General features: G+C 40.5%; 1 protein-coding gene across 3 annotated transcripts in view; it reads left to right on the top strand.

Annotated features, from left to right (window-relative positions):
• slc8a4b (solute carrier family 8 member 4b) overlaps window positions 1-14,904 on the top strand; it is a 63,295-nt gene that overhangs the window by 24,074 nt on the left and 24,317 nt on the right. For all 3 annotated transcript variants that reach the window (XM_053629267.1, XM_053629265.1, XM_053629266.1), the window contains 3 exons: window positions 9,209-10,296; window positions 10,499-10,762; window positions 11,917-12,395. In XM_053629267.1, the coding sequence (XP_053485242.1) occupies window positions 9,268-10,296; window positions 10,499-10,762; window positions 11,917-12,395 (1,772 nt within the window). In that variant the 5' untranslated portion in view covers window positions 9,209-9,267. The remainder of the gene's footprint in view (window positions 1-9,208; window positions 10,297-10,498; window positions 10,763-11,916; window positions 12,396-14,904) is intronic.

Genomic DNA, 14,904 nt, shown 5'->3' with positions numbered 1-14,904 from the left:
AGGTTAGGATTCAAGATCAGTGCATAATACAAGTGTGGATTTAGAGGAGAGAACAGGGTGACCTGGTATGGAAAAGCTTTAAAATCATCTCATCTTTGATTTGACAGGAGGCTGTAATCTCTTTCTTTCTCCTCTTTAGGATCTGATGGCATGATGGCAACAATTAACACTAAATTGCCATTACTGAAACTGATAAACCAAAGACATCACCGCCACCCATTTCTCCAATACTATCTGTCTGTTTCCCACCCTGCCCTTCTTAATTCAGTTTGCATTTTCATTCATTATGGCAATGTGCTGCATTCCATTGCCTTTATTGGTGTAATTAAAATGAAACCCACCCAATCAGTGCACTCTTGATTAAAACGTTCTTACAGAATAGCAGCAATGCCTTAGGTCTGATTAGTATGGATGCTTTCATTAATAAGCTTGTTGAGTCTGTCTTTAAGTAGCATGTCTGTGCTTAACTGTTTAATTCCTCTAAAATACTATTAAGCACTGTTGCCTTAAGGTCATGCTATGTTCAATAAAAGGTTGTTGAATTGTTCTACTACATGAAATATGGTTATTTATTGTTATTTATTGACAGTCATGATACAATACATTATTTTCCAGCCAGGTTAATTTATAGAACATGGCTGTGTGTATATATGTACTGTCAGTAACAGTACGCGTAAATATATCCTTCATCAAGAGCAAATTTCATTACATGAACTAAAACCTTCCTTTTACTCTCCAACACTCTGAATAGGATTTATATTGTCTACAGGTTTCTAGTTTGCCTAGAGATTTTTTGTAACCTTTCTCTCTTGCAGACTAACCTCATTACGTGCTTAGCCCTGTGGGGCTCTTCCTGTCAACAGAAGGACTCCTTTGATTGCCAATTTTCTTTCCAGTTATTTCATTAAGGCCGTTACACTGACAAGACCTGACTGCTTGCCTTTACCTTCTGATTATTGCTTGCTTTTTTCTAGCCATGCGTCTAGTGTGTAATGTGTGATAACTGCAGGGCAGAATGCGAGAACAACATGAAATCTTTGTTGTCCTAATTGGTTGTTTTATTTGCCAGACTAGCTGTGGATGTCGTTTTTTGGCATTCTAGGCAAGAGAATAAATAATATCAAGCCTAGTGTAAAGCTATATAAACAGCATTTTACTACTGCTCTGGTTCTACAAAATGGAACTTTTGAGGAAGAGGGACATTCATTCATTTGGTTTAACTCAAGGCGATCTGCTAGTCCACGAGCTAAAATTGGTGTTCTTGCAGCACTTGGAGTCTTGTGCCTGCTACTAAGAGATCTCTCAATCAGGTCATAATGAGCAGTAGTCTTGTCCATAGAACTGCCAGTGTTCTTAACCATGTGCACTTCCAGCTCTGAGTCTGCTCGGAGCAAGGCAATATGAAAGAAAGGATGAGATTTCCTAGTGCTTTGCTTTTGATTATGTTCACACGCTGTTGACCAGTACTGGGTAGCTACTGATATGTTGTTTGTGATTTCAAGCATCTTGCCAGACACAAACTGAGTTTGAAGCAAGGTCATTAAAGAATCTCTGGAGATCTGAAGATTGCAAGCTGTGAAATGAATGTTTATTTAAAGGAAAGACATGATCCGTTTATTTAAGCAAAATTCTCTTATAAATATTAATACACATACAACTTAATAAACAAAATCTACTTCATTATTTTCTATACCAATAACATAATTGTCTGAAATGTATTCTTTTCTTTATTTTTTATGAGTGCTAGATTTGTTAACCATCCAAGCCCTTTTTTGTTGTTGTAAGATTGTATGTTTCTCTACAGACTAGAGATCCACAAGTGTGAGAGGCTAATCTATCACAGTTAAAACAGGTTCAAGTAGGAGTTGTATGTGGGTTAAGGTCCCATGATACCATGCTGATGCAAGCCAGACTGCATAGGCTTGATATTAATTAAATATGCTTGTATTACAATCAGAGGCTTTTATTGGATTCATTTTATTAGCTCAATATACGTAGCTAGTGAGCTTATGTATATCTTAATAAAATAAGCCATTAAACCTAGCAAGCTGGATAGTGCAATAATGAGAGGTTTAGAGCAGTTAAACATAAATAGTTAACTGACCCGCTCATATGGATTCTTCATGTAATACAAACCGGTTTTAACACAACAACAGGCATGGTGTAGATGTTGGATAGAGTCTCCAAGGTAGCTTCTGTAGGGATGCTGTCAGGGCTGGCAACCTCAGTTACCACACTGATGCAAACTGGGCTGAGCCATGATTTAACTGATCATGATCATGAATTCTGAAAAATAAATACATGTGATATGTCCATTGCAGCAATAACCATACTTATCCAGAGTTGCCCTTGCAAATTTCTGGCTAGCTTTGTTATGATAAGATATCGTTCATCTGTACACTGCGATGCAGAAAAGCAGTTTATAGTATATTACTTCCAACAAACTATATCGAGTCGTTCTTACTGTATGACATGTCCTTGTCGCAATACTATATACAGGGCCTTCCATTAATATTGGCATCCTTTGGTAAATATGAGCAAAGAAGGTTGTGAAAAATTGCCTTAATTGTTTCACCTTTTGATCTTTTGTTTAAAAATATTAACCAAAATACTCTATAATTGCAAACAAAACACAGGTTTATCCAAAAACTATCTCTATTGAATATAAGTGTGCAACAATTATTTGCACCCTTTTAGTTAATACTTTGTGCTACCCCTCTTTGCCAAGATAACAGCTCGGAGTCTTCTCCGCTAATGCCTGATGATTTTGGAGAATACATAGCAAGGGATCTGAGACCATTCCTCCATACAGAATCTCTCCAGATCCTTCACATTTGAAGGTCCATGCTGGTGGACTCTCCTCTTCAGTTCACCCCACAGGTTTTCTATGGATTTCAAGTCAGGGGACTGGGATGACCATGGCAGGACCATGATTTTGTGGTCAGTAAACCATTTTTGTGTTGATTTTGATGCATGTTTTGGATCATTGTCCTGCTGGAAGATCCAACCACGCCCCATTTTAAGCAGTCAGGTTTTCATTTAATATCTGTTGATATTTGATAGAGTCCATGATGCCATGTATCCTAACAAAATGTCCAGTTCCATTGGTATAAAACCAGTCCAAAAACATTAAAGAGCCACCATCATATTTAACCGTGGGCATGAGGTACTTTTCCATATGGCTACCTCTCTGTGTGCACCAAAACCACCTCTGGTTTTTATTGCCAAAAATCTCTATTTTGGTTTCATCTGACCACAGAACCCGATCCCATTTGAAGTTCCAGTAGTGTTGCTTGAGTTATTTTTTTCTTGAAACCTTTCCAAACAACTTGTGGTGATGTAGGTGACTTGTGGAGACTTTCTGACCCCAAGAAGCTTTCTCCAGCTTTGATCCTTGGAGAATTTTTGGCCACTCGACCCATCCTCGTCTCAGTGTGTTGAGACAATATAGACACACGTCCAATTCCAGGTTGATTCATAACATTTCCAGTTGACTGGAACTTCTAAATTATTGCCCTGATGGTGGAAATGGGCCTTTTCAATGTTTGCGCTATTTTCTTATAGCCACTTCCCGTTTTGTGAACCTCATCAACATTTTGCCGCACATCACAGCTATATTACTTGGTCTTAGCCATTGTTATGAAATTACTAAGGGAATTTGGCCAGTGTGTTACCTCATATTTATACCCCTGTGAAACAGGAAGTCATGGTTGAACAATTTCCTGTTCCTAGTCATCCAGGTGTACTAAAAAAATTTACAATATCAATGGGAATATACTTCAAGTATATCTTTCTCATATGATTTCACAGGGGTGCCAATATTTGCACACTTATACTTAACAAAGATTTTTTTTTTTGATAAACCTGTGTTGTGTTTGCAATTGTTTGATATCCATGATTTTTTTCCCCCTCATATTTACCAAGGGTGCCAATATTAGTGGAGGGCACTGTACTACTATGTATACTATGTAAATAATTCCACTCAATAATTCTGAGCTGTTATTCACCATGCAAGAACTCTAGTTACTATAACAATTCATCTTTACCTTTGCTCTTGATATCCTGGCTATGTAGTCCATTCTTTGCATCCACTCGTTAAATCTCAACTCTCTCCTGTTGGCGTGGGAATCTTATAACCCAGCTTTGGTGAGCTTTAAAAATGGCTTGGCAGAGTGTGAGTGTGGCAGCCCTTTGCCATGAGGAGGTTTAGCAGGAAGCCTTCCCTTAGCAGGCTGCAAAAAAACTGTCACATACTATATTTGGCCATCTTCGCTGCACACAGCATCCTGTAAGACATTTGTTGTGATGGAGTGAGGGAGGGATGGAGAGAACATATGTCACCACATGTCTGGGCAGCCGAAATATGGTGCATTTTGAAAAGGTTAAAAAGGTTTCCAGAGAGTTAACACCTAATTTGACTTAGAACCCCTCCTGACAGAGGGCATAAGACGTGTGCTGCGTGCTTCAGTGTGTGTGTGTGTGTATGTGTGTGTGTGTGTGGGTGTGTGTACAGCTGTGTGTTTGTGAAGGGCACATGCAAGATGAGTGTGAAGTTAATGAAGTGAATTTTGAAAGGGTTTCACCAAAGATAATTAGGACAGAATAAAGCAGCGCACACACACACACACACACACACACACACACACACACACACACACACACACGCAAATATGACTTTGCAAATGGAAAGCACCTACAGCACACACAATCAACCTGCTCACTACAGATAATCATGACACACACACATGGTGTCTCTACAGAGACACTCACTGTCCTTGGGAGACAAAGGGATGTGGTCCTGACTCAAATTAATTGAACCAATTAAGGATTTGAATTCTGGTGTGAGGAGCAATTTTCATACACACACAGAGTGACACGGGTGAAATGGAAAATAGGGTGGACAAATGTTAAGCACTGTGTGTGTGTGTGTGTGTGTGTGTGTGAAAAATACACACATACAGACACCACTCTGACGTAGTCACAGCCTGCTCTGGAGCATCCTGGCCTCAACATCCTCTTTCATCATTTTTGTCCTTGTTCTTTTATGCATACATTAGCAAAAAATACCATCCAGAAAATGTACAGGCTCTATGCATGAGGTACTGCTCAGAGTTTACTTCTCCTTAAGGAGAATTAGCCATGTCATAATGTAAAGTATCTTTGAATATATAAAGCAGAATGGTTTTTAAAAAAATCTTCATTTTCTCTGATTTATGTCTTTGATTTTTCTTCTTAGTTAGACAGAGAATCACACAGAGTCTCATCATCTTTTCCTACCACTATTTTCATCTTATCGTCTCTCTTTTTCACTTTTGGAGTGAGACATTATGGAAAACATTTCTTGTTTTCCCCCATTCATTCTTCTTCAGTACAGAAACACGGTCTGAGGAGGGGATACACCTAGGATAGGATGCCAGTTCATTACAGGACACAATTCACACGTTTTAAATCTCACATCTTTGTATAGATTTTCTGCTTTTAATGCAATTGCTATTATTTGTCTCAGAGAAAGAGGGAAGGAAAGAGGGAGTAAAGCACAGCGACAGAGAGAGAGAGAGAGAGAGAGAGAGAGAGAATAAATTAAACAGACAAGCTCTCTTGTCCAGCTGTTCGCATTGTAAAAAAGAATATAACTCTGTCTTTATTGATAATCCACCAAACACCAGTTATGAAACACATGCATACATATAGTGCAGTGTAGGCTCATACACACATTACCATGTAATGTATATAACCATATAAGATCTAATATCTATCTATATATATCAAATGGAGTACAGAGTCAAAACAACAAAAAATGTGTCATTAGTAATATACTAGGCTGTATATACAAACAAATTTTGAGCACTGAATAGACCAGTCAAGCATTTAAAAACAACTTTCGCTGACCAAAGTGCTATACACAGAGAGTTCACGTCTAAGGGTTCTAAAGGATAAACATACAAATAATAATGCTAATAATTAAAAAAAATAGCAATAATAAAATAAAGCATAAAATAGAAGAGATTAAGAAGAGGGCAAGCAAATATCACAATTTTGAACAGACAGAATAAATTACCGGGAGAGAAAATGCCAGAAAAGAAAATGCCAAAATTGACACGGTGCTAATTTAAGGTTAAATTCAGTAAAATGATTTAAAAAAAATAAGTATAAAGACATTGTTACTTTGTTCAAGTCACTTCAGGGATGCTTTCCCAATTTGCATCCCGCATGTACACCACTTTCTAACACAAGCTTAATTGCACTTGTTCGTTAAGATTTTCTTTTTGCAGTCCATATTAACTACTTGCTGTGACAATAATTGTTTGTCAGTAAAACACTTTGTGATGATTATGCTCCTGCTTTGTGCGTGATAAACCTGTACTGTATTGATGCCTATATTCAAATTTGTAAGGAGCCCAGCACTGGGTTTTTGGTTTCATTCTAGTTTTGGCTGTTTTGTGCATCACTACACACTTGTTTATACAGGCAAAATATTTCTTCATCCAGATGCAATGATACACATTTACAAAAGAGGTTCATTGGACATTTTATATATACAGTATCTGCACTGGAGTGAAACATGTTCTGGTGCATGTCTTTTCTGTATCTTTTCCCCCCCCTGCCGAGATAGATTACATGGTTCAGTAGACTACATTATACACCGTGAAGGGAAATGCAATTATACACATTTTTATCGAGTTGGATCTGTATACACAATGCAAGGTCGACCCTCAGCAGTAGACTACTAGCACTGTGGTGAATTCATTATTTTTAGTAGCAAATGCTATTGAACCTAATGTTCACCATGCATAGGCATGAATGTGCTTGCTGTGAGGTTGTGTGTGTGTGTGTGTGTGTGTGTGTGTGTGTGTGTGTGGTACAGTAGTTAAACATTGCTTTAACTGATTGATGAGGACAGGGAGAAGATCAGTGTTAGGAGATTTCTGTAGAGAGACAAAAAGGGAAATATTAATGCAGAGTGCATTGAGTAGAGTGCTTTTCATCATGTGTAGTGAATCTTATAACACACTCATACATAATACTCACACAACATACCAATGTGCATGTGCTTTACATAGTCTGTTTGCGGTAGTTCCGATAACTCTTAAAAGTCTGTCTCAGCATTCTCTGGATAGTTAAAGGTATAAAGCGTCTTAGACAGTTTCTGACAGGGAAACACTCTGTTGTAAGGTTCTTCAAAGGGCTCCTGCAAATGATATAAAGTATAGAATATTTTAGCTTTCAGGATTCAGCCTGACACCTTGTGTGGTTCATAATTTTTTCCGTCTCTGTGAACACTCTAACATGACAAGTCGCTGATGTCACAGGTGAGGTCATAAGTTTACATATGCATTGCAGAATCTGCAAAATGTTCATCTTTTCTTTTTTTTAAATAAGGATCATAAAAATAGCATTTTGTTGTTTATTTAGCATTGCCCTGAATAAGCTATTCCACATAACAGATATTTACATGTAGTCCACAAGACACAATAATAACTGAATTTACACAAATGGACCAGTCCAAAAGTTTACATACGCTTGAATATTAATATTGTGTTGTTACCTGGATGATCAACGACTGTGTTTATATTTTGTGATAGTTGTTCATGAGTCCCTTGTTTGTCCTGAGCAGTTAAACTGCACACTGTTCTTCAGAAAAATCCTCCAGGTCCCGCACATTATTTACTTTTCCAGCATCTTCTGCATATTTGACCCCTTTCCAACAGCGACTATATGATGTTGAGATCCATCTTTTCACACTGAGGACAACTGAGGGACTCGTACACAACTATTACAGAAGGTGCAAATATTCACTGATTCTCAAGAAGGTAACACGATGCATTAAGAGCCGGGGGGTGTAAACTTTTGAACAGGGTGATTGGTGTAAACTGCTACTGTGGCTGGAGTATGGTGAAGGAATATTGGTGAGTTTTTGAGAAAGAAATGAAACCATCTTTCTTGTTTTCTTCTGTATAAGCTGTTTTGTATTTAAGTGGCTTTAGAGGGAAACAGACCCAAGTGTGCTCCCAGCCTGCCTGCCACACACACACACACACACAAGCATAGTGCTGAAATGGTATATCCTGCTGCTGCTGGGCCTCCACCTGCCTCATGTATATATCTGTTTATATATTCATAAATATGCTCACATACAGGCTTTTAGCCGCCCACCACATGCAAAATGGAGTTCATTTGATTAATAACAGTGGCCCAGAGTCACAGAGAGAGAGAGAGAGAGAGAGAGAGAGAGAGAGAGAGCGAGCGCACATGTGTGTGTGTGTGCGAGGATGTAGGACGTAACATTTACAGGTTGATTTAATTTTAGGAAATACTATTATTGTTCAAAATATAAATCAATAAACAGTGAAGTACAGTGAAACTAGCATAGTATATAGTGTGTGTGTGTCTGTGTGTGTGTGTGTGTGTGTTTGTGTGTGTGTGTGTGTGTGTGTGTGTGTGTGTGTGTGTGTGTGTACGTCAGACTCGTGAAATGTCATCAATGGCCAGACAGTGTGCATTCTGTCAGAAACACTCAAATCTCCACTGTTGTGCCCCAAGGACAAGAGAAGAGAGAGAGAGAGAGAGAGAGAGAGAGAGAGAGAGAGAGAGACCAACAACAACAATTTAGGGAGTGTGTATTATATTACAGTACACTTTAAAAAACTTGGCAGACAATAATGAAACAAGTATTTTGCAGCAGGGGAATAAAGAAAGAGGTGTTGACATATGGAAGAGGGTGAGTGAAGAGCTGGTGATGTGACAGGGGCATGGAAGATAAGTGAAGGGAGGATGAAACTTGGGGGATCAATGGCATCAGATAAAGGAAAGGGTCAGAAACCTTCCACAGGCTCTTTAAATATCAGATTATGAAGCTTTTTGGAAAATTTGACATTACATCCAGGAGTGGAGACATTGATGTATTGAGGTGGCATTCCAACCAGATGCAAAGCAAAACTCAACATGCTTTAAGACACATTGGACAAAGGGTTGCATTTAAATTCTAAACCTCTCATTATGCTATAAACCATCTCTGATGGTGGAATTCTGATGGGTCAAGATCAGCACTGACATTTTTATGACCACTGTCTTCAGTAACTCTAATATCACTAACTGTAACATTGAATAATTACCTGAAACCTTCCTATTGAATTGGTTTCTAAACCAATGCTATTGGAAATGTATTGAGATTGTATCACGTTCAATCTTTTTCTTTTTGTTTCTTCAGAGCTCGACCCAACAGAGAAGATCTTAACAACTGCTCTGGAGGACTGACGATCCTGAACCATGCATCTCACCCCCCAAACCCTCTGTTTCCTTTTCCCTTTACTTTTTCTTATCTCTTTCTCTGTCCCCTCAAAAGCTGTCTCAAATGACCTACTCTCCTCCAGTGCCAACTGTTCCCAAGGTGCTGTCTGCTCTGAGGGTGTGATCTTACCAGTATGGAACCCTCAGAATCCCTCAGTGGGTGATAAGGTGGCTCGCTCCATCGTCTACTTTGTGGCCCTGGTGTATATGTTCCTAGGGATGTCGATCATTGCAGATCGCTTTATGTCTTCCATTGAGGTAATCACCTCCCAAGAAAAGGAGATCACCATCAAGCGGCCCAATGGCGAGACCTGCACAGCTACAGTGCGCATCTGGAATGAGACCGTCTCCAACTTAACCCTTATGGCTCTTGGATCTTCAGCTCCTGAGATTCTGCTTTCAGTCATTGAGGTGTGTGGGCACCATTTTGAGGCTGGAGATCTTGGCCCAAGCACCATCGTGGGAAGTGCTGCTTTCAACATGTTTGTCATCATTGGCCTCTGTGTCTATGTGGTGCCTGATGGTGAGACAAGGAAGGTCAAGCACCTGCGAGTCTTCTTTGTGACAGCGGCATGGAGTATCTTTGCCTATGTTTGGCTCTATGTCATCCTCTGTCTCTCATCCCCTGGTGAGGTGGAGGTCTGGGAGGCTGTGCTCACCTTCTTCTTCTTCCCCGTGTGCGTGGTGCAGGCGTGGGTCGCCGACCGCCGCCTCTTCTTTTACAAGTACAATCGCAAGCACTACCGTGCCGACAAGAGCCATGGCATTGTGGTGGAGACAGAAGGAGGGGATGAAGGAGTGAAAGAGACAACCTTCAACAAGATGGACATGTTGGAGTTGGACGGCATGGCAGCCCACCTGGATGGAATGCTGGGAGGAGAGGATGGACTAGTTGGACGTGATCATGAGGATGAGGCCAGGAGAGACATGGCCAGGACACTGAAGGAGCTCAAGCAGAGACACCCAGATAAAGACATGGAGCAGCTTATAGAGATGGCCAACTATCAGGTATGGCTGAGTTCATAGTAGCATTACAGGAGGATTCTGTACATCTGGACAGATAAATCATAGATAAAGCTCTTACACAAGATGTGCAACAAGACATCCCACAATAAGAAGCTTTCTTTTCTGAGTCTATCTGCATTTTATCTGACTATTTTTCTGACTTTATATGAAATAACAGTATGTTATTTCATGGTCTTACTCTCAGGTGCTGATGCAGCAGCAGAAGAGCCGAGCATTTTACCGTATCCAGGCCACACGGATGATGACCGGAGCAGGGAACATTCTGAAGAAGCATGCAGCCGATCAGGCCCGGAAGGTGGTGAGCAGTGGAGAGACAAGGGAGCAGGAGGACGACCCTTACACCACACTCCTGGAGTTTGAGCCTGCAGTCTACCAGTGCTTTGAAAACTGTGGCCTGCTGAAACTCACAGTGGCGAGGCATGGGGGAGATGCAGGGTGCACTGTAAAGGTGACTTTATTCAGACTTTAACTTCTTCAGGACAAATACCATGCAACCAATTGACTGCATTTTCAGGTCAAAGTAAGAATTTTATTGCAACCTGAATCATGATAATGATAATGAGTCTTTATTGATCACATATGCATATACACAGTGAAATTCTTCTCTTCACATACCCCAGCATGTTAGGAAGCTGGGGTCAGAGCGCAGGGTCAGCCATGATACAGCACCCCTGGAGCAGAGAGGGTTAAGGGCCTTGCTCAAGGACCCAACAGTGGCAGCTTGGCAGTGCTGGGGCTTGTACCCCCAACTTTCCGATCAGCAACCAGAGCCTTAACCGCCAAGCCACCACTTCCCATATCATAAACATGTGATTTTCACCTCGATGCTATTGAATAATTATGAACTCATCAATGTAGTGTAATGATCTTAGTGTATAGCAACAATATTTTTTATTAAGGCTCCAGTAGAACCCCTTTTGAGCAAATGTAACCAAAGAATGTATATAACCAAAATTCAGCAGAGATAAAATAATCAGGAATCCCCAAATCATGATGTCTTTAAGAGATTTAATGATACAAAGGATATTTGCCTACTTACATGGTCTTATCATTTTCCCCCGTAGTCCTCTAAGCTACTAATAAATAAATATAATATAATATCATATAATATCATATAATATAATATAATGGGTGCATGGTGGCTTAGTGGTTAGCACGTTCGCCTCACACCTCCAGCGTCGGGGGTTCGATTCCCACCGTGACCCTGTGTGTGCAGAGTTTGCGTGTTCTCCCTGTGCTGGGAGTACTCCCTGTCCTCCGGGTACTCCGGTTTCCTCCCCCAGTCCAAAGACATGCATGGTAGGCTGATTGGCATGTCCAAAGTGTCCGTAGTGTATGAATGGGTGTGTGAATGTGTATGTGAGCGTGCCCTGCAATAGATTGGCACCCCTGCAATAGATGTTCCCCGGGATAGGGTCCAGGTTCCCCGTGACCCTGAAGAAGCATAAGCGGTATAGAAGATGGATGGATAATGTAATATAATAAAATATAATATATCCCCTCCCCTTACATTCCTCCCCATACTTTTGATTTGCTTAAAGGTATCGCTAGAATATCTGCATCTATCCTTCTCATTGTCCTCTGACCTTTGTATCACCATAGGTTGACTTTCGTACAGAAGATGGCACTGCCAATGCCGGCTCTGATTATGAATTTGCTGAAGGCACTCTGGTCTTCAAGCCTGGAGAGACCCTTAAAGAAGTGACTGTGGGCATAATTGATGATGACATCTTCGAAGAGGACGAGTACTTCTACGTGCACCTGAGCAACCCACGCATTGTGGACGGGACCGACGGTCACCTGGCGGATGGGGGCACTCCGGCTCTGAAGGCGGCTCTGGGAGAGGCTCACATGGCCACGGTGACCATCTACGACGATGACCATGCTGGAATCTTCACATTTGAGAGCGAGTCGGCAAGGGTCAGCGAGAGTGTGGGCATCATGCAGGTGAAGGTCCAGAGGACGTCTGGCGCCCGGGGTCTTGTCGCTGTCCCCTACCGCACCATCGATGGTACAGCCCGTGGCGGAGAAGACTATGAGGAAGCTTCTGGAAAACTGGAGTTCAAAAATGACGAAACCATGTAAGTAGGAAAATGCTTGTATGTGTATATGTATTTATTTTTCATTTTGTTAATCCTTTGGACTGTTTACACTGTGTGTGTGTGTGTGAGAGAGAGAGAGAGAGAGTGTGTGTGTGTTTGTTTAAAGGTGTGTTTATTTGTTTGTGTGTGGTTGGGGTTTTCAAGCATCTGTCAGAATTGTTTTTGAGCCAAGACACTGTGGCATAAGGGTTTGGGTTATTTTTAGAGTGTTTTCTTGGGAGACTGTGTACGGGTATGTGTGTGTGTGTGTGTGTGTGTGTGTGTGTGTGTGTGTGTATGTGTGTGTGTGTGTGTGTGTGTGAATAAGTCTCCATGAGTAATGTTCACTCTCATCTGAAGGTGTAGACATTTTTTCAGATAAACAGCAGATTCAGAGATACAGCATTGAGATTCAATAAGGTGTTAGTAGCAATAGACTGCATGTGTTTGTCTGTTTGTTAGTGGCAGCAGAGTTTAAAAACAGCATCAATTTGTGTGTGTGTGTGTGTGTGTGTGTGTGTGTGTGTGTGGCAGCGGTGGCTCAGTGGTTAAAAGCTCTGGGTTACTGATCAGGAGTTCTAGCCCCAGCACCGCTAAGCTGCCACTGTTGGGCCCTTGGGCATGGCCCTTAACCCTCAATTGCTCAGTTGTATAAATGAAATAAATATAAGTCACTCTGGATAAGGGCATCTGCCAAATGCCATAAATGTAAATGTGTGTGTGTGTGTGTGTGTGTGTGTGTGTGTGTGTGTGCGTGTGTGTTCGTGCACATATTAAATACATGCAGGATTATTCACATCATGTCAGCCATATTGCTTGTGACATCACTCTCAGGCAAATACTGAGCTGATTTGAAAGGAAGACAAAAAATTGTACTCAACAGATAACTTTGAAAAACATCAAGAAATTACCAGTAGCAGTACCTCACAGGACACAGTGAAAGGACACAGTAAGTAGATTACAGGTTACATGCACAGTATGCACAGTAAGAGCCACCTCAAAGACTGTAGGTAGCTAGATTGTTAGATTAAAGTTAGCTGCTTAGCTATTTAGCATTAATGTTATTGTCTGCTTGTATTCCTAACTATACCTCACGACACCACGGAAGCCGTCCCATCAGTGACTTGGAGTGTCAAATTAAAATAAACTATTTGGTCAGAAGAGACATGACCAGTATGCATTAGTTTCATAAACATTAGAAACTCTAGCTAGTTAATGTTAGCTAGCTAAATAAATAAGGTGGGAAATATTACCTACACCCTATATAAGGATAATGAGTCTTTATTGGTCATGTATACATTACAGCACAGTGGAATTCTTCTCTTCACATACCCCAGCATGTTAGGAGGTTGGGGTCAGAGCACAGGGTCAGCCATGATACAGCGACCCTGGAGCGGAGAGGGTTAAGGGCCTTGCTCAAGGGCCCAACAGTGGCAGCTTGGCAGTGCTGGGGCCTGAACTCCCGACCTTCTGATCAGTAACCCAGAGCCATAACCGCCAACCACCACTGCCCCTATTTAATTACACTACACCCTATATAACCTTACCCTAAAGTAAAGATTGTTATGCTGTAATAAACTGTACTCTTAGAAAAATCCGACCTCCGACAGAAGTGCAATGTGATAGTCATTTCAAATCAGGAACTCGGGCAACATCTACCTTGATCGAGTTCTCTGCCATGAACAAGCCTGATGTCCCAACAACATCACTTTTTCAACAATAAACAGAACTCCTTTTGCATTATTTACAACTTGATAAAACTTGATTTTACTTGATATGTAGCGTCTCTTTTCTGAAAAAGTGTGCTAAGACATTATATATAATTTCTGATTATTATTCACACATAAATAATGTATGGAGATCTTATTAATATGTTTATTAAATTCAGAGACTAGGCATACAAATATGAACTTGCTCTGGGCATCCGTGTTTTTCTGAGCCAAAGCATGGAACACTTTTAGATCGACTTTTCAAGTTCCAAATGCAGTATTAACATTTACATTGCCCTGTTTAACTAGCTAGCTAACAATGGTGAACTAAACAATAAATAAGCCCCTTCTGAACTCATTTTTATTACGATTATGTGTTTATCCATTTTCCTTGTTAAAGAACATGCCTTGCCTTATTTTTGAAGTAATATTTTACTTATTGTTAGGCTACATTAAATATAATCTGTCTTTGTGATGTAGCTGTTACTATAGAAATGGTGAAAAAATGAGATATGTGTGAGCATGCTAATAAATACCTGTGTACTTGTTAGTTTTGCTTTGTTAAAACTTTCATCAACAACTACGTGGTAGTATAATTCAATCTCCGTGTCCTGAGTGTGACGTCCCAAACAATATGGACATCATGTAAATTAAGCGAAAAGCAAGTGAAATGTGACCCGCTGGAGCAACAGCTGCAGAGAACATTAGAAATAAATACAAATTGAATGAGCAATTGCAGGGGAGGAAAGAGAGAGAGAGCGAGAGAGAGAGAGAGAGAGAGAGAAATCTTTGTAGCAGCA

This window comes from Ictalurus furcatus, chromosome 7 (genome assembly GCF_023375685.1).
Source record: "Ictalurus furcatus strain D&B chromosome 7, Billie_1.0, whole genome shotgun sequence".
In the NCBI taxonomy this organism is placed as follows: Eukaryota; Metazoa; Chordata; class Actinopteri; order Siluriformes; family Ictaluridae; genus Ictalurus; species Ictalurus furcatus.
The sequence above is the reverse complement of the archived record's forward strand: the minus strand, read 5'-3'. Positions and strand labels throughout refer to the sequence as shown.